This window comes from Ovis canadensis, chromosome 5, assembly GCF_042477335.2.
Source record: "Ovis canadensis isolate MfBH-ARS-UI-01 breed Bighorn chromosome 5, ARS-UI_OviCan_v2, whole genome shotgun sequence".
NCBI lineage: Eukaryota > Metazoa > Chordata > Mammalia > Artiodactyla > Bovidae > Ovis > Ovis canadensis.
The window spans coordinates 30,243,652-30,264,228 of record NC_091249.1 but is presented as its reverse complement, the minus strand read 5'-3'; the positions used below and the strand labels follow the sequence as shown (position 1 = coordinate 30,264,228).

General features: G+C 39.4%; 1 protein-coding gene across 2 annotated transcripts in view; it reads left to right on the top strand.

Moving 5' to 3' along the window:
• The window catches only part of ADGRE1 (adhesion G protein-coupled receptor E1), a 113,694-nt gene that overhangs the window by 81,134 nt on the left and 11,983 nt on the right, over positions 1 to 20,577 (top strand). For both annotated transcript variants that reach the window (XM_069591300.1, XM_069591299.1), the window contains 5 exons: positions 6,095 to 6,272; positions 7,359 to 7,478; positions 11,396 to 11,595; positions 12,256 to 12,426; positions 15,045 to 15,239. In XM_069591300.1, coding sequence (XP_069447401.1) covers positions 6,095 to 6,272; positions 7,359 to 7,478; positions 11,396 to 11,595; positions 12,256 to 12,426; positions 15,045 to 15,239 — 864 coding nt within the window. The remainder of the gene's footprint in view (positions 1 to 6,094; positions 6,273 to 7,358; positions 7,479 to 11,395; positions 11,596 to 12,255; positions 12,427 to 15,044; positions 15,240 to 20,577) is intronic.

Sequence of the window (20,577 nt, the reverse complement as noted above, 5' to 3'; positions counted from 1 at the left end):
AACACTGAAGTCTTTGCAATTGTGTTTTGAGTTTTGAACATCTTGGGGGATACCTTGGGTGCAGAACATCCTCTTTAGCATAAAGGGTTGTGAGTCAACATTTAATCTACTCCAGCTGTAAGGTTTGAAAAATTAACATGCAGAAAAATTGCCTTTTTTCTGTACAGTTTTGTGGGGTTTATTACCTGAGTAAGTTTGTGTAATTACCACCCACAATTAGACAATAGAACTGTTCCATCCCTCTCCCCCAACAACTTCCATGGTTTTCCTTTTTTGTTTTTTTACTTAAAAAATTTAAAAAAAAATTTTTTTTTGGCTGCATGGCATGTGGCATCCTAGTTCCCCAACCAAGGATCAAACCTGCACCCCTGGCAGTGGAAGTGCAGAGTCTTAACCACTGGACCACTGAAGAAGTTCCTTGGGTTTCCCCTGTATAGCCATGTATTCAATCCCTTCACCATTAGCTCCTGTGAATTCCTGATCTGTTCTCTGTCATTTTAGTTTTATCTTTTCAAGAATGTTTTGTAAACGGAATCACACAATAAGTGGCCTTTAGAGTCTAGCTTCTCTCAGTAAGCACTGTGTTCTCCAGTTTCATCCACTTTGTAGCATGTGTTAATGCTTCACTCCTTTTTGTGGCTGAGTAGTGTCCCTTTTTCTGGGTGGACCACAGCAGGTTTATCCACTTGTCTTTGAAGGATATTTTAATTGTTTCCACCTGACCAAGATCTCTTCATTCCTCCACCCCCACTTCAACTTTTGGTGATTATCAATAGAGCTACGATAAATGTATGTGTGTGTGTGTGTGTGTGTGTGTGTGTGTGTGAATCTGAATTTTCATTTCTCCAGGGTAAATACCTAGAAGTGGAATGACTAGATCATTATAGTTGCAGATTTTATTTAGATCTTTTTGTTGATGTATAGTTGGTTTACAGTGTTGTGTTAATTTCTGTCATACAGCAAAGTGATTCAGTTATACACATATATACATTTTAAAAAATATTCTTTTCCATTATGGATTTATCATAGGATACTGAATATAGTTCTCTACATTTGCAGATATTAAACATTAATTTCTATTAAGTCTTTAAGTTGCAACTAATGGTTGTTGTTATTTCATTGATAAATCTAAATGAAAATAAGAATAACACTTTCATTTGTATTCTGGTGAATTTTAAATCAATTAGTATAAGATTTATTCATGAAGTGTATATTCATTCATGGAGTTTTTAGATTAAATTTGTATAAACAATGAGCCCTTTCAACAAACTTATTTAAATTCCTGTAAACATTTTCTACCATGTTTACATATATTCTCATTTCTCCCCAAATTTTAAGTACTGAGTGAAGATTTACAAACCTAAGGCAAGGTTACTATACCCTTACATGCCATGTGTGCCAAGTCGCTTCAGTCATGTCCAACTCTTTGCAACCCTTTGGAGTATAGCCCGCCAGATTCCCCTGTCCATGGAATTCCCCAGGCAAGAATACTGGAATGGGTTACCATCTCCTCCTCCAGGGGATCTTCCTGATCAAACCTGCATCTCTTATGTCTTCTGCGTTGGCAGGCGGGTTCTTTATCACTAGCACCACCTGAGAAGCCCTTACTATGCTCTTGAAGGATTTATAAATCCAATCAACCACACATATGAATATAATAATTCAGATTTTTAAAATGTGCAATGCAGTATGTCAATCTTAAAATTATTCTCTTAAATTGTTCAGATAAAAATCACAAGTCTAATTGCTTTATGGCATGAAATCATCTGGTTGGTTTCCTTCTCTAATACATCAAATTGTTCCAGCCATTAAGGAACATATTTCCACATTAAGCCAAAGATTAAAAGATGTCCTAAAATTAACACACATGTTTCACTATTATGGAGTTTTAGCCTGCCTGCCATTTTTTTCTTTTCTGAAGATATAAAATAAACTCCCTAGCTAAGATGAATACATTTAATGTCAAAGGAAGTTTTGATGATATTTCATTTGCTACAGAATTGAGAATCACACTTTTTCAGGATGATTCTAGTTGAGATTCTTCTGCTGCCTCAGTGGAGAGGGACCCCAAATTCATACCTTTCATTTGGGATATGGTTACAAAACTCAGTACATTCTATTTTTCCCAAACAAACATCTCTCAAGTTTCACTCTGACTCAGTTTTTACTGAAGTTTTTCATCTTCTCATCATCAAATTTGGGTAGATAGAAATTGGTTTCCCTGCTAAGATTTCTGTTAATTTCCTTCACCACTGGACTGGATTCAATAAATTTCTTCCCTTCGTTTCTTAGGTTGTGAATTATTTTCTGATTTTTTTTGTTGGGATCACATTTTATAGTCAACTTATTGATAATCAACAGTTGAAGAAATAGCATCAGCATTAATATTAATATAATTATTGCTATTCTTTCCTTAACTCTGTTCCTTAGACAGAACCAAATGTTAACCTTTAGATGTGTATCTTTCCATATCTTTTTTTACTTTGCGAATACATGGAAAACAGATCCACATCGCATGCGCACACACACACACACACACACACACATTGAAGCATTTATTGAGTACCTACTGAGTGGTTTATAACAGTGACTAAGAATCCAATCTCTGATGTCAGATCCCCAAGGTTCAAATCTTTGTGCTGCTACCTATAAGATATGTACTCATGTTTTCCTATCCAAAGTGGTATTAACAGTAGCCTCTATTTCATAGTTATCATAAAATTAAATAATATATATAATATTATTCAAACAATATATAATATTTAAATAATATATGCAATAATTAAATAATATATCATAAAATTAAGTAATACATAAGATTATATATAAAATATATCATATATAATAATACATAGTTTAATATATATGCTACATATAAATTATATATTATGTATTATATATCATATATAATATGATATATAATATATATTGTATAATATTATGCATTAAACATTATATTATAATGTATATTAAAATTATGTTATATTATATAAGATATATAAGATATCCTATATATATAAATATATATCTTATAGTATATATATCATATATATCTTATATATCTTATATAAGATATACAATATATAAAATATAAATATATAAATATATAATATATAAAATATATTATATAGAATATATAGAATATATAGAATATAAATATAAAATATATAATAATATATAATATATAAATATAATAAATATAAAATATAAATATAAAATATACATTATATGTGTGTTATATATTATATTTTATTATATATTATATATTATCTGATTATATATAATATATTACATATTATTATATAATATTTACATATGCTATATAAAACTATATATTATTTTTATATATAATTATATATTATATACAATTTATATACTATTTAAATATATAATATATAATAATATATAATATAAATTATGATATAATACAATATATGGCTCAGATGGTAAAGTGTCTGCCTGCAATGCGGGAGACCTGGGTTCAATTCCTGGGTTGGGAAGATCTCCTGGAGAAGGAAACGGCAATCCACTCCAGTACTCTTGCCTAGAAAATCCCACGGAAGGAGGAGCCTAGTAGGCTACAGTCCATGGGGTCGCAAAGAGTCAGACACAACTGAGTGACTTCACTTCACTTCACTTCATACTATATATAATATAATATATACTGTATATAATATAAGTTAAATATAATTAATTTAATTAGAAATTAAATAATATTAAAATAATATATAAATATATTTATATATGAATATTCATATATATATTTTATATAATATATAACATTTATTAAATAATATATTATTAAATAAATAATATATATAATAAATATGTATTATTTTATAAAATAAAAATAATATATAACATATATAATTAAATAATATTTATATAACCAATACTTGGTTCACAATAAGTATTAATTATATTTATTTTAAAATCTCAGTTAGTGCCAGAAACATAAATACCATAAATATGAAAGTTTAAATTAAAATGCTTGCTGTTTTAAAAGCAAAATGAGATAATATAACACATGGTTCTGTAACAGATTTATAGACTTAGAGAACTAACTTATGGTTATGGGGGGATAGGTGGGGAGAGATATATATTGGGGGTTTGGAATTGACATGTACATAATGCTATGCTTAAAATAGACAGCCAGAGTTTCTGGCTTTTCCCTGTAGAACACAGGAAACTCTGCTCAATATTCTGTAATAACCTAAATGGGAGAAGAATTTGAAAAAGAATAGATACTTGTACATGTATCACTGAATCACTTTACTGTACATCTGAAACTAACACAATATTATTCATCAATGATCAGTTCAGTTCAGTTCAGTCGCTCAGTCATGTCTGACTCTTTGCGACCCCATGAATCGCAGCACGCCAGGCCTCCCTGTCCATCACCAGCTCCCGGAGTTCGCTCAAACTCACGTCCATCGAGTCAGTGATGCCATCCAGCCATCTCATCCTCTGTCATCCCCTTCTCCTCCTGCCCCCAATCCCTCCCAGCATCAGAGTCTTTTCCAGTGAGTCAGCTCTTCACATGAGATGGCGAAAGTACTGGAGTTTCAGCTTCAGCATCATTCCCTCCAAAGAAATCCCAGGGCTGATCTCAATGATACTCCAATATAAAATAAAAAATTTTTAAGAGGAAATATAATTGTAGACTCACAGGAAGTTGCAAAAATAGACAGAATCCTTTGAAAACTTCCAAATTTCCCCAGTGGTGACATCTCATATAATGAGAAAATGTCAAAACCAGATAAAAAACAACAAATGTGATTCTGTACTTTGCTTTACTTAAAAATAGTTCATGAACCTTTCTGCTTGTTAATATATATGGGTATGCTATATCATTCTTTTATTAGCAACTGCATATGGAGCTTCCCCTGTATATGGAAGATCCCCTGGAGAAAGGCATGGCTACCCACTCCAGTATTCTTGCCTGGAGAATCCCATGGACAGAGACGCCTGGTGGACTACAGTCCATGCGGTCACAAAGAATCAGATACAACTGAGTGACTAACACTTTCACACTATCCCATTATTTTATTTTATTTTATTTATTTTTTTAAGACTGAACAAACACCTAGGGCTCGTATCTCAGCTCTTCCCAATTACTTCTCACCCCAAGCCAGAGGAATCCCAAGTGGTACAAAAATGCTATGTTGAGGGTGCTGGTGTTCATAGGTAAGTTGGCCTAAGGAAGCAGGCTGGCAGTGGGTACCCCAACACTAGGAGGTGAGGAGACTAGGTGATTTATAGGGTTACTGAGGTACCTAAGGGTAATATTCCAGCTCATGAACTCCTTTATAGAATTTTAGAGCTTGGTCCCCTTAGCTGTGATCGCAATTCCCAGATCCAGGTTGGCCCTCTTACAGTTTACCCAAGCCTAGCACCTCCAAAGGATAGTGGACCTGCTGGGCAGACAGGGCTTTGCAAAATCACCATGATTTGATTTTAGCATGTTTTATTTAACCAATTGCTTGGACATTCAGGCTTTCCAGATTTTTGCTATCAAAAACCATGCTGAGATGAACATCATTACACAAGATTCTTGCACAATTTTAAAGTATTTCTTGAAGGAGGGAATTCCTGGAAGGGAAATTGCTGAGTCAAAAGGGTACATGTAATTTATAAGGCAACAAGTGCTGACTTACTGCACGCCAAGTTGCATCCCCAGTAGGGCTTCCTGAATCAGGAAAAAGAGGCTGAGGAAATGTCTTTTCTTTTTCTTTTAAGATTTTTTTAAAAGTCTTTATTGAATCTGTTACAATATTGCTTATGTTTTGGGGTTTTGTGGGGGGTTTTTTTGGCCGAAAAAAAAATGTAGGATGATGTGTAGGATCTTAACTCCTCAACCAGGGATGTGTGGGATGTGGGACATGTGGAATCTTAGCTTCCCAACCAGGGATGGAACCCACGCCACCTGCACTGTATGGAGGAGTCTTAACCACTGGCCACCAGGGAAGTCCCTAGTGAATGGTCTTTTAAATTCTTCATCATCCCAGACTGTCAACCCTTTCTCATGGTGAGAGATGGGGGACAACTGCTGTTTCACTGATGAGAAAGAGCAAACACATACCTTTCCTTGCAGAATACAGCTAAGAAATTTGCCTCTGTGATTGAAAACACATCCAAGTGGTCCAACTTCACCAAAGAAGAGACCTCTACGCTGGCCACAGTCTTGCTGGAGAGCGTGCAAAGCACCACGTTGGCAGCTTTTCTGAAACCCTCAGCGAATGTCAGTCAGACAATTCAGACGAAACATTTAGGTAGGATATACCTTTGGTGTCAAGGTCACATCCGGGGGCTGACTTAGGTGGGTGACTTTGACATTGTGATTCCCCATGGCTTTCTCATATACCACATCCAACTTGTGTCTCCTGCTTTGGCAGGTGGATTCTTTACCACTGAACCACTTGGGAAGCCCTAAAGAAGAGTGGAACACGGGAAAATCTGTAGGAGAAGGGATCAGAAAAGAGAGAGGCAGATTTTGTAGACAAATGCAGGCTTCCCTGATATCTTAGTGGTAAAGAATCTGCTTGCAATGCAGGAAATGCGGGACACCTGGGTTCGATCCCCAGGTCAGGAAGAACCCCTGGAGGAGGAAATGGCAATCCACTCCAGTATTCTTGCCTGGGAAATTCCATGGTTGGAGGAGCCTGGCAGGCTACAGTCCAAGAGGTCCCAAAGAGTTGGAGGTGACTGAACACATAGTAGGGAGTCACAATTTTACTTGAGATAATGGGAGGGAGGGGGATTGAAAAGTTTGAGAATAAACAAAGTGTCATCTAGCTTATATTTTTAAAGGACACCTCTGGTTCCATTACCTATCTTGTTTTCATGAAAAGTCCTGTAATTATTACCATGTTACAGGTAAGAAATCTGAGGCTCAGAGAGGTTAAGTCACTGGTCAAGTTTACACAGCAGGTGGGTGGTAGAGCTGGGCCCCTAGTTTGTGACTGCAGAATCTGAGCCCTTTTCCACCCTGCTGGGCTTGCTCCAGACCCTCCTGATTTCCTTTGGTTTTGGAAAACCAGTCTAACTTTGACATAGTCAGAGGCTCATGACTCTGTTATCTTCCATCCTCGTTCACTTCAAGGTCATTTTTCCCTGAAGCATCTCCTGAGATGTGAACCCTTACTCCTAGAGTTCCAACTGGGTTTCAGATTTGTTTGGTGCCTCCATCTGCCTGCCAATCAAGGGCCTCAAGGTCTTTCCCATGACCCAACATTCTTTCTGTTCTTTCCCTCGCTTACAACTAGAGATGCATTCCTTTCTTGCCAGAAACCAAATTCAGATCCCACTTTCTGGGTGAGCTCCTGCCACTTCTCCCTTTCTCCCTTTCTCCCTTTTAGATATTGAGAGCAAAGTGATCGACAAAGAATGCACTAAGGAGAATGAGACATTTAAGTTGAAAGCAAAAGGGGATGAAATGAAGATTTGGTGTTCCACGATCAAAGAATCGGAATCCACAGGTACAAACCCATTCCTGAGAAACAAAGAGGAGGGTTATGGTGCATTCAAGCAACAAATACTAATGGATTGATTGCTTTTTAGAAAATTTTCATTTTTAATGTTTTTTAAATGGCGTGTACTTGCTTTACAACGTTGTGTTCATTTCTGCTGTACAGCAAAGTGAATCAGCTATATGCGTGCTCAGTCGCTTAGTCATGTCCGAGCCTTGGCGACATCATGTACTGTATAGCCCACCAGGTGCCTTTGTCCGTGGGATTTCCCAGGCAAGAATACTGGAGTGGATTGCCATTTTCTTCTCCAGAATCAGCAATATGTAGTCATATATCCCCTCCCTCCTGAGCCTCCCTCCCACCCTCCCCATGGATTGACTGCTTTTTAGACCTTTTTAAAATTAAACAAAATTTTTATAGTAAGCCCTTATTGGTTGGGCTTCCCAGGTGGCACTAGTGGTAGACTCTGCCTGTTAGCGCAGGAGATGCAAGAGATGCGGGTTCAATCCCTGGGCCAGGAAGATCCTCTGGAAGAGAAAGTGGTGACCCACTCCAGTATTCTTGCCTGGGAAATCCCATGGACAGAGGAGCCTGGCAGGGCTCCACGGGGTAGCAAAGAGTCAGGTCAGACTTGACTGAGCACAACAAAAACAATATTTTGTTGGTTATCTGTTTCAAATAGAGCAGTGTGTTCCTATCAATCCAAAACTCCCCCTTTCTATCCTTTCCCCAGACTCTCCCCATCCCGATTCATGCAGTTACCATAAATTCATTCTCTACGTCTGCAAGTCTGTTTCAGTTTTGTAAATAAATTCATTTGGATCAGTTTTTTTTTTAATTCTGCATATAAGTGACATCCTATGGTTTATTTCCTCTGTCTGACTTACTTTGTATGATAATCTCCAGCTCCATCCATGTTAATGCAAATGGCATTATTTCATTCTTTTTTATGGCCGAGTAGTATTCCATTGTTTATATGTACTATATCTTCTTTATCCATTCATCTGTCCATGGATATTTAGATTACTTCTATGCCACACACTGAAGAAACCAGGATTGAAAGAGACACGTGTACCCCAGTGTTCATCATAGCACTGTTTATAATAGCCAGGACATGGAAGCAACCTAGATATCCATCAGCAGACGAATGGATAAGAAAGCTGTGGTACATATGCACAATGGAATATTGCTCAGCCATTAAAAAGAATACATTTGAATCAGTTCTAATGAGGTGGATGAATCTGGAGCCTATTATACAGAGTGAAGTAAGCAAGAAAGAAAAACACCAATACAGTATGCTAACACATATATATGGAATTTAGAAAGATGTTAACAATAACCCTATATGCAAGACAGCAAAAGAGACACAGATGTATAGAACAGTCTTTTGGACTCTGTGGGAGAAGGCAAGGGTGAGATGATCTGAGAAAATAGCATTGAAACATGTATATTATCATAGGTGAAACAGATCACCAGTCCAGGTTCGATGCATGAGACAGGGTGCTCAGGGCTGGTGCACTGGGATGACCCAGAGGGATGGGATGGGGAGGGAGGTGGGAGGGGGGTTCAGAATGGGGAGCACATGTAAACCCTTGGCTGATTCATGTCAATGTATGGCATAACCACTACAATATTGTAAAGTAATTAGCCTCCAATTAAAATAAATAATTTTTTTAAAGTTAAAAAAAAAGAAAACCCAACCAACAAAAAAAGATTGCTTCCATGCTTTGACTATTGTAAATATTGCTGCAATGAACATTGGGGTGCCTTTATTTTTTAACTTTAATTTTTTATTATTTTGAGCAAATATTTATATTCCCTTGTGGCTCAGAGGTTAAAGCGTCTGCTCCTAATATGGGAGACCTGGGTTCGATCCCTGGGTTGGGAAGATCCCCTGGAGAAGGAAATGGCAACCCACTCCAGTATTCTTGCCTGGAGAGACCCATGGACGGAGGAGCCTGGTGGACTACAGTCCACGGGGTCGCAAGTATTTGTTGAAAATAAAATAGTGATAGAGGCAGAAATAGCCCATGCCCTCAGGGAGTTTACCACCTTCTAGGGAAGTCAGACATTAAATAATCTCTGGGAGTAGAGTCTGAAAGAGTGTGGATATTTGTATATGTATGGCAGGTCTATGCAAAAGACCCTGATGCTGGGAAAGACTGAGAGTAGGAGGAGAAGGGGGTGACAAAGGATGAGATGGTAGGATGGCATCACCGACTCAATGGACATGAGTTTGAGCAAACTCCAGGAGATAGTGAGGGATAGGGAAGCTTGGTGTGCTACAGTCCATGGGGTGGCAAAGAGACACGGCTTAGAGACTGAACGACAATGGCTGATTTACATTGGTACACAGCAGAAACTAACACAACATTGTACATCAACTATATCTCAACAAAAAATTAATTTAAAAATAATCTTACAATATGGGAGTGACAAGATATTTCCTGTCTAGTCAGCAGCCATTGGTCACATTTTGTTATTGAGAGCTTTAAGTGTGGTTAGACTCTGAGTGTAATATACATACTGGATTTCAATGTCTTGGTGCCAGAGATGAAGGAATTAAAATATCTTATCAATAATTTTTAGAATGACTACATGTTGAAATGAAAATATTTTGCAGGTAGTGAGTTAATATATAACTTAAATAATCCCCCCACCTTTTTTTTTTACTGTTCTGAAATGTGGTTACTGGAAAATTTCAAATTACACATGTGACTCATACTAAATTTCTAACATACAGTGCTAATCTGTATCAGGAATTAGCAAATGCTTCCTGTAAACCGTGGTTAGTAAATGTTCAAGGCATTGAGCGCGACAGGATCTGTTGCAACTCTTGCAACTGTGTCCTCAGGGTGCGCAAAAGCATTCCTAGGCCATATGTAAATTAATGGGTGAGACTGTGTTGCAGTGAAATTTTTATTCACACACACACAAAAAAAAACAGGCAATGGGGACTACCCTTAAGGTCCATTGGTTAAGAATCCACCTACCAATGCAGGAGACCTGGGTTTGATCCTAGGTCAGAGAAGATCGTACATGCCGCAGGGAAATGAAGCCTGTGTGCCACCACTACCGAGCCCATTCACCGGGGCTACTGCAGGCTGCATGCCCTAGAGCCCATGCTCTACAACAAGAGAAGCCACCACAATGAGAAGCCCTTGCCTTGCAAGTGGAGAGTATCCCTACTCCCTGCAGCTAGATAAAGCCTGCTTGCAGCCACAAAGACCAGCACAGCCTAAAACATTTTGTTAATTAAAAAAAAAAAGCAATGATGGCCAGATTGGCTTGTAGGTCATTGTTCATCACTCCCATGATCTATATGCTGTCTGGATGGCCCAGGAACAGGCTAGGACACAGACCACCAACATTGAAAGGGGAAGCCCACCAAAGAGACTGAACAACAATAACCATAAATATGAAAAGGGAAACTTATTTCCCACTGCTGAGTTGAATTGTCCCTTAAAAACAACATAAATTCAATTAATTTTTAAATGTAGCCAAGTTTTGTGTTTTTTTTTAAGGTAATACCACCTCAGGATTTTTTTTTCAAGTTAATTTATTTATTTGGCTGTGTTGAGGCTCTGTTGTGGCACATGGTCTCTCTACTTCTGGTGCTTGGACTCAATTGCCCTGCGGCTTGTGGGATCTTAGTTCCTTGACCAGGGATCAAACCTGAGTCCCCTACATTGCGAGGTAGATTCTTAACCATTGGACCACCAGGGAAGTCTCAGATTTTTTTTAAAGTTTCTGATGAGAGTTAACTATCTGGAAGTCCACTGGTGTTTCAGTCCTCAGAGGAGGCCAGTGAAGGTGCAGAAATACGTGAGATATTAAAGTATGTGTGCATGTGTGGATGAGTTGGGTCATCTGTAATAGCTACTAAGCAAATGATTGGCTTTTTTTTAATTTGGGGGAAATTTCAGGGATCAACGGGGTGGCTTTCGTTTCCTTTGCGGGCATGGAGTCTATTTTGGATGAGCGCTTCTTGCAAGATCTTCAGATCCCCTGGGCCAACTCCAAGAAGAAGCTGAAGATGAATTCTCGCATTGTTGGGGGCATCATAACAGGAGGAAAGAAAGACGGGTTCTCTAAACCAGTCATCTACACTCTGGAGAACATCAAGGTTGGTGACAAGGTTTTCACTGGGCCCCCAGCTATCTACTGGGAACTCCACATCCTCTATTGGCTAAACTCTAATTTTTTGACAGGGACCCATTAAGCAGAGCTTCCCTGGTGGCTCAGTGATGAAGAATCTACCTGCTAACGCAGGAGATGTGGGTTTGATCCCTGGGTTGGAACATTCCCCTGGAGAAGGAAATGTCAACCCACTCCAGTAATCTTTCCTGGAAAAATCCCATGGACAGGGGAGCCTGGTGGGCTACAGTCCATGGATTCGCAAAGAGTCGGACATGACTTAGTGACAACATTAAGCAGCAAGTGTCCACAGTTTCTGATAACTCAACCACTTCCCAAAATCCACTGCTAGAAAAATGAGCTCTTCTATTTCAGTGTGGCATTTTTCCATTCATCAATGGGAAAGGTTGAGGTTAGATTAAGTAACACTGATGCAGGAACATTTACATGAACTTTATTTATATTAATTATAACCAAGTTAATAATGGATACAGGTCTGGCACCCGAGACATTTCTTTTTATCACTGCATGTTGAAATATCAGCATTTTTCTCCATTCTGTAGAGAACGTGCCCACATCTTCTTGAGGCTGGTCAGGTTGAATCCATTCAAGATGGATTCTCAGGCAACTAAAGGCTCTGAATTTTCAGCCAAAGCAGGATTTTGAGAGTGCTATCTGCGTTTCCTGGAGACCGGATGTGGAGGGAGGCAGATGGACACCATCAGGCTGTGTGCTCCTTGAAGCTTCCAAGACGCATACTGTCTGTGGCTGTAATCGAATGGTGAACTTGGCCGTCATCATGGCTTCTGGGGAGGTCACGGTCAGTAATGACACTCTATAGTCTGGGTCCTCAAATCCAATGGGAAAATACTGATTAACATTCATTGTGTGCCTCTCATGGAATTGGGCATTGTGGGAGGGAGTCATGGGGACAGAAGGGGTGTGTGCCATATCTCTGCCCTTAGAGAATTCATGGTCTGGTTGAGAAGCTATGACACTTATATATGAAATGAGAACTGACCCTAAACAGGTGCAGGCACAATAATAACCAGAAACCCCACTTACAGAGCACCTGGGCTTCCCAGGTGACACTAGTGGTAAAGAACCCACCTGCCAATGCAGGAGATATAAAGTGATGTGGGTTTGACCCCTGGATAGGGAAGATCCCCTGGAGAAGGATATGGCAACTAATTCCAGTATTCTTGCCTGGAGAATCCCATGGACAGAGGAGCCTGGCAGGATATAGTCCATGGGGTCAAAAAGTGTCAGACACTACTGAAGCGCCTTAACACACACTATGTGCCTGACTCTTTAGCTGTTTTTAGATGCACTTTTCAGGACAGGAGGCTGGACTTCAATAGTCTGTTTAGTCATGAAGCCAGTAATTAGTAGAGATGGGATTCAAACCCAGGATGGTCTCAGTCCAGAGGTCTTTTTCTACAAAATCATCTATAGGCATACTTCATTTTATTGCACTTTGTAGATATCACTTTTTTTTTTTTTTCAAAAAAAAAGAGAAAACAAATTGAAGGTTTGTGGCAACCCTGTGTGCATTGAGCAAGTCTGTTAGCACTGCTTTCCCAACAGCATTTGCTCACTTCATGTCTTTGTGTCACATTTTGGTCATTCTCGCAATATCTCAAACCTTCCACCAGCAAAAAGATTATGACTCACTGAAGGCTCGGATGATGGTAGCATCTTTTAGCAATAAAGTATTTTTTAATAAAGGTATCTACATTTTCCAGACATATGCTACTATACACTTTAAATGTGTATGGTGAGTATGGTGGCATGTAAACATAACTTTTATATGCACTGGGAGATAAAAATTCATGTGACTCATTTTATTGCCAATATTTGCTTTATTACGGTGGTCTGGAATTGAACCTGTACTGTCTCTGAGGCCTGCCTGTAAATGGTGCAAGAATTTATGTTACAGAAACTGAGAGTTGTGTCACTGAGAACTGGGGTTAGGTCCGGGAGGAGGTGGAACGTGAAATAAGACTTGGTGAGAAGTTAGATTTGGTAGAGAGGAAAGACAGGCTCCTTAGTGCTGTGATGTGTATCCTTGTTTATAGCAGGATCCCAAGTTCAGTTCTCTGCCAAGCAGGTCCTAAATTGCTACTTAGAGGAATGTAAGGCTTAACACTTAAGAAAATTCGATCCAGAGCAAATCTAGCTTAGTTTCAAGTCCCATCTCAATCACTTCAGAGCTGTGTTTCCATTGGCATATCACTCAGCCTCTCTGAGCTGAGCCAAATTTTTTCATCTTAAAAATGAGAACAAGAGAAAAATGATGACTCAGGAGTTCCCTGGCAGTCCAGTGATTAGGACTCACCACTTTCACTTCCATGTCCTGGGTTCCATCCCTGGTCTAGGAACTGAGATACCACAAGGTGTGGCCAAAAGACAAAAACAAAAAATTAAAAGCATCAGCATTTAATTAGGGAAAAAGAGAAAAATGATGATAAAAATGAACATTTATGCGTGTTTTCTGCACTGTTGTAAGTACTTTAAGCATGTTCATTGAATCCTCTTGGAATTATTCCACGTGATCATTACTGTTAGTATCCTCATTTTAACAGAGGAGGAAATGGGCACAGAGCAGTTAAGTATCTTGCCCAAGCTTAAACAGCCAGAAACTGGCAGAATTGTAGTCTTAACCACTACATCACAACATCATAGAGAAGCTGGTGCCTGGCATATCTTTAACGCACAGAAAGCACCCCAATAAAATTAATTACAAATAATGGCATAGGGAAGGACTCAACTAGTCACCTCCACTCCTGGAAGTTGGAGCATCTTGGAACACCTATTATCAGTCTTGTTTCAGTGCAGGTAACAGGAACCTCTCAAGGTATGTCAAGCAGGAAAATATTTAATACAGGGGTTTAGATGCTCACAGAATTCTTGGAAGGGATGGAGGACTTGAAGTAAGGGGTTCTGCCACTGGAATTTGGCCTCAAGATCACCCCCTCTGCAGCTGAAACCCAGAGGTCATAAATTATCTTTGGCATTTCACCCCACATCCATGAAATTAAAGATCGGATAGTCAGAATGTGGATTCCAGCCATAGCTCACTCCTGTCTGCAGAAAACTGGTATCTGCCTCCATCCTGCCTTTTAAAACCTTCATGTGTGCATCTCACTGGAGAACCTAAATGATGTTCAGGACCTTAGCCCCAAGAGATTATGGGAAATGCAGTTTGCAGATGTCTTACCCTATAGGAATAAGACATAGGAGAGGGGTGAGAATGGGTGCTGATGGATGCCAAAGGGTGATGATGAACAATATCTAGTTCACACCACCGAGCGCCGCAGGGAGAAAAAGCTTCCAAGATCTATATACCCAAGCCAAGAGTCTGGATAGTTCTTTTTCCTGCCTGGGGGTTATAACTGGTCATTCTCTGAGGCCAACAGTGTATCTCTTTTCTGACAGATGGAGTTCACCCTGTACCTCATTAGTCACGTGGGCACGATCATCTCACTGGTGTGTCTTGCCGTGGCCATCATCACCTTCCTTCTGTGTCGTACCCTCCGAAACCAGAACACCTACATCCACCTGCACCTCTGCATATGCCTCTTCTTGGCCAAGATACTGTTTCTCACTGGTGTGGACAAGACAGACAACCAGGTCTCGTATCCCTCCGGCATTGTCCCCATCCATCCCCATCATCGCCCCATCTGCTTCTGCTCATCCTCACCTAACTCCCTCAAAGCTAGTTTCCACCTCAGGATCTTTGCATGTGCTTTCCCCTCTTCCCATACTCATCCGCCAGCTTCTAGTTGATGCCTTCTTGTGATAACTCTCAGTTTTGAATGATTTTCCTGATCACGTTATGTATGGGGGTGGTCTTTCTTCCTACTCTTTAAGCCTTTGGTTCTTACCTGGGCTGATTCTGTGCCCTCAGGGGACACTTGGCAATATATGGAGATGCTATTAGTCGTCACCTTTGGGAGGGGATGCTGCTAAACATCTTACAGTGCACAAGACTGTCTCCCTCATTTACCCATTGCAGAAAATAATGAGGGAATAGTGTTACAAATAGGGACTTCCCAGGTGGCTCAGTTGGTAAAGAATCCCCCTGCCAGTACAGGAGTCACAGGAGACCTGGGTTCAATCCCTGGATCAGGAAGATCCCTGAAGGGAGAAATGGTTACCCATTCCATTCCTGCCTGGAGAATCCCATGGACAGAGGAGCCTGGTGGGCTCCTCTGGGGTTACAGAGAGTCAGACATAACTGTACACAGCACAGCAGTAGCAGTGTTATAAATATTAGTAATGCTGCTGCTGCTGCTGCTGCTGCTGCTGCTGCTGCTGCTGCTGCTGCTGCTAAGGCGCTTCAGTCGTGTCCGACTCTGTGCGACCCCATAGACGGCAGCCCACCAGGCTCCCCTGTCCCTGGGATTCTCCAGGCAAGAACACTGGAGTGGGTTGCCATTTCCTTCTCCAGTGCATGAAGGTGAAACGAGAAAGTGAAGTCGTTCAGTCATGTCTGACTCTTCGTGACCCCACGGACTATAGCCTACCAGGCTCCTCCATCCATGGGATTTTCCAGGCAAGAGTACTGGAGTGGGGTGCCATTGCCTTCTACAGTTGAGAAATTCTTTGTTTAAAAACTGAAATATAGTTGATTTACAGTGTTGTGGCAACCTCTGCTATACAACAAAGTGACTCATTTATATACATATGTGCATTCTTTCTTAATATTCTTTTCCATTATGGTTTATCACAGGATGTTCAGCATAGTTCTCTGTGCTGTACGGTAGGACCTTGTGTCTATCCATTCTAAATTTAATCATTTGCATCTAACAACCCCAGACTCCCAGTCCATCCCTCTCCCTCCCCGCAGCTTGGCAACAATGAGTCTGTTCTCTATGTCTGTGTTCGTTTGTATCATAGTTTAGATTCCACATATAAATGATGTCATATGGTAATTGTTTTCTCTTTCTGACTTACTTCACTTAGTGTGATCATCTCTAGTTGCATCCATAGGTGAGAAATTTTACTTTTTAATCACTCTATTCTCCATCTTTTCCCAGCACCTATTAATATTTGAAACCATACTGATTTTTTGTTGTTGTTGTTTTACTTATTGTGTATCTACCTCTTAAAAGATTGTGTGCCCCATGAGAGCAAGAACTTTTGGCCAATTAAGCTCCAATAACCGTGTCCGAAACAGTAGGTTTTTGGGGTATTTCCAAAGGAAGCACTACTGACATTTCAGGTACGATGATCATTCTTAAAGCAGAACTACCCTCTCACTATGGGATGTTTCACTTCCTAGACCCCTTGGGAACCAAAGGCTAGTAGCACTCCCCACCTCTCATCATGGGACCAAGGGTGAACAAAATTTTCCTGTAAAGAAGCAGATAAAAATATTTTTAATATTTCAGATGCTGTGGTCTCCGTTGGCAACTACTCAACTCTGCCATTTCATTTTATTTAATATAAATTTATTTATTTTAATTGGACTTAATTACTTTACAATATTGTATTGGTTTAGCCATACATCAACATGTATCCGCCACAGATATACACGTGTTCCCCATCGTGAACCCCCCTCCCTCCTCCCTCCCCGTACCATCCCTCTGGGTTGTCCCAGGGGACCAGCCCCAAGCATCCAGTGCTGCTGGGTATACACACCAAGGAAACCAGAACTGAAAGAGACACATGTACCCCAATGTTCATCGCAGCACTGTTTATAATAGCCAGGACATGGAAGCAACCTAGATGTCCATCAGCAGATGAATGGATAAGAAAGCTGTGGTACATATACACAATGGAATATTACTCAGCCATTAAAAAGAATACATTTGAATCAGTTCTAATAGATGGATGAAACTGGAACCGGTTATACAGAGTGAAGTAAGCCAGAAAGAAAAACACCAATACAGTATACTAACGCATATATATGGAATTTAGAAAGATGGTAACGATAACCCTGTATGTGAAACAGCAAAAGAGACACAGACGTATAGAATGGTCTTTTGGACTCTGTGGGAGAGGGAGAGGATGGGATGATTTGGGAGAACGGCACTGAATCATGTATAATATCATATATGAATCGAGGCACCAGCCCAGGTTCAATGCAGGAAACTCTGCCATTTTAACATGAAAACAGCCATGTTTTTGTTTAGTCACTCAGTCATGTCTGACTCTTTGTGACCCCGTGGACTGTACCCCATCAGGCTTCTCTATCCATGGGGCAAGAATACTGGAGTCGGTTGCCATTTCCTTCTCCAGGGGATCTCTCTGACCCAGAGACTGAACCTCCCCCAACCCATCTCCTGGCACTGGCACACGGGTTCTTTACCTGCTGAAAGCAGCCATAGAGAATACATAAATGGGGAAGGATGTGTGTCAATGAAATGTTAATGACAAAACCCGCCACCCATCCATGGCTGTAGTTTGTGGCTCCCTTCTCCTCCCCCTACCCCTGTATCTTCAAACATTCCCTAAAGTAGGGTGGTCATCTATCTGTTTTTCTCTCAAACTCTCCCAGTTTTAGCGCTGGAAGTTTTACATCCTGAGAAAACTCATTTATAGGGAAACCAGAATGATTGGTGTCCCTACTAAAGGGATGAAACTACCTGTAGTGAAGAATATATCTATAAATATTTGTGGACTGAATGAAGAGGCTGTATTTGGGGAAGTCCAGTCAAAGTAGCCCCTTTATGGTTTTTCTTTTTAATTTTATCAGAAGATAATTGCTTTATGATTCTTTTGTTTTTTTTTGTAGGTTATGCTTTTTTTATTTTTTTATTTTTTATTTTAATTTATTTTATTTTTTATTATTTTTTTATTTTTATTTTTACTTTATTTTACTTTACAATACTGTATTGGTTTCGACATACATTGACCTGAATCCACCATGGGTGTACATGCGATCCCAACATGAACCCCCCTCCCACCTCCCTCCCCACAACATCCCTCTGGATCATCCCCATGCACCAGCCCCAAGCATGCTGTATCCTGCATCAGACATAGACTGTTGACTCGATTCTTACATAATAGCATACATGTTTCAATGCCATTCTCCCAAATCATCCCACCCTCTCCCTCTCCTTCTGAGTCCCAAAGTCCACTATACACATCTGTGTCTTTTTGCTGTCTTGCACACAGGGTCATCATTGCCATCTTTCTAAATTCCATATATATGTGTTAGTATACTGTATTGATGTTTTTCTTTCTGGCTTACTTCACTCTGTATAATCGGCTCCAGTTTCATCCATCTCAACAGAACTGATTCAAATGTATTCTTTTTAACTGCTGAGTAATACTCCATTGTGTATATGTACCACAGCTTTCTTATCCATTCATCTGCTGATGGACATCTAGGTTGTTTCCATGTCCTGGCTATTATAAACAGTGCTGTGATGAACATTGGGGTACATGTGTCTCTTTCAATTCTGGTTTCCTCGGTTTGTATGCCCAGCAGTGGAATTGCTGGGTCATATGGCAGTTCTATTTGCAATTTTTTAAGGAATCTCCAAACTATTTTCCATAGTGGTTGCACTAGTTTGCATTCCCACCAACAGTGTAGGAGGGTTCCCTTTTCTCCACACCCTCTCCAGCATTTATTGCTTGCAGAATTTTGGATCGCAGACATTCTGACTGGTGTGAAGTGGTACCTCATTGTGGTTTTGATTTGCATTTCTCTAATAATGAGTGATGTTGAGCATCTTTTCATGTGTTTGTTAGCCATCCGTATGTCTTCTTTGGAGAAATGTCTATTTAGTTCTTTGGCCCATTTTTTGATTGGGTCATTTATTTTTCTGGAATTGAGTTGCATAAGTTGCTTGTATATTTTTGAGATTAATTGTTTGTCAGTTGTTTCATTTGCTATTATTTTCTCCCATTCTGAAGGCTGTCTTTTCACCTTGCTTATAGTTTCCTTTGTTGTGCAGAAGCTTTTAATTTTAATTAGATCCCATTTGTTTATTTTTGCTTTTATTTCCAGAATTCTGGGAGGTGGATCATAGAGGATCCTGCTGTGATTTATGCCGGAGAGTGTTTTGCCTATGTTCTCCTCTAGGAGTTTTATAGTTTCTAGTCTTACATTTAGATCTTTAATCCATTTTGAGTTTATTTTCATGTGCGGAGTTAGAAAGTGATCTAATTTCGTTCTTTTACAAGTGGTTGACCAGTTTTCCCAGCACCACTTGTTAAAGAGATTGTCTTTACTCCATTGTATATTCTTGCTTCCTTTGTCGAAGATAAGCTGTCCATATGTGTGTGGATTTATCTCTGGGCTTTCTATTTTGTTCCATTGATCTATATGTCTGTCTTTGTGCCAGTACCATACTGTCTTGATGACTGTGGCTTTGTAGTAGAGCCTGAAGTCAGGCAAGTTGATTCCTCCAGTTCCATTCTTCTTTCTCAAGATTACTTTGGCTATTCGAGGTTTTCTGTATTTCCATACAAATCTTGAAATTATTTGTTCTAGTTCTGTGAAAAATAAGGCTGGTAGCTTGATAGGGATTGCATTGAATCTGTAAATTGCTTTGGGTAGTATACTCGTTTTCACTATATTGATTCTTCTGATCCACAAACTAGGTATATTTCTCCATCTATTAGTGTCCTCTTTGATTTCTTTCAGCAGTGTTTTATAGTTTTCTATATATAGGTCTTTAGTTTCTTTAGGTAGATATATTCCTAAGTATTTTATTCTTTTTCTTGCAATGGTGAATGGAATTGTTTCCTTAATTTCTTTTTCTACTTTCTCATTATTAGTGTATAGGAATGCAAGGGATTTCTGTGTTTTGATTTTATATCCTGCAACTTTACTATATTCATTAATTAGCTCCAGTAATTTTCTGGTGGAGTCTTTAGGGTTTTCTATGTAGAGGATCATGTCATCTGCAAATAATGAAAGTTTTACTTCTTCTTTTCCAATTTGGATTCCTTTTGTTTCTTTTTCTGTTCTGATTGTATGGCCAAAACTTCCAGAACTATGTTGAATAGTAGT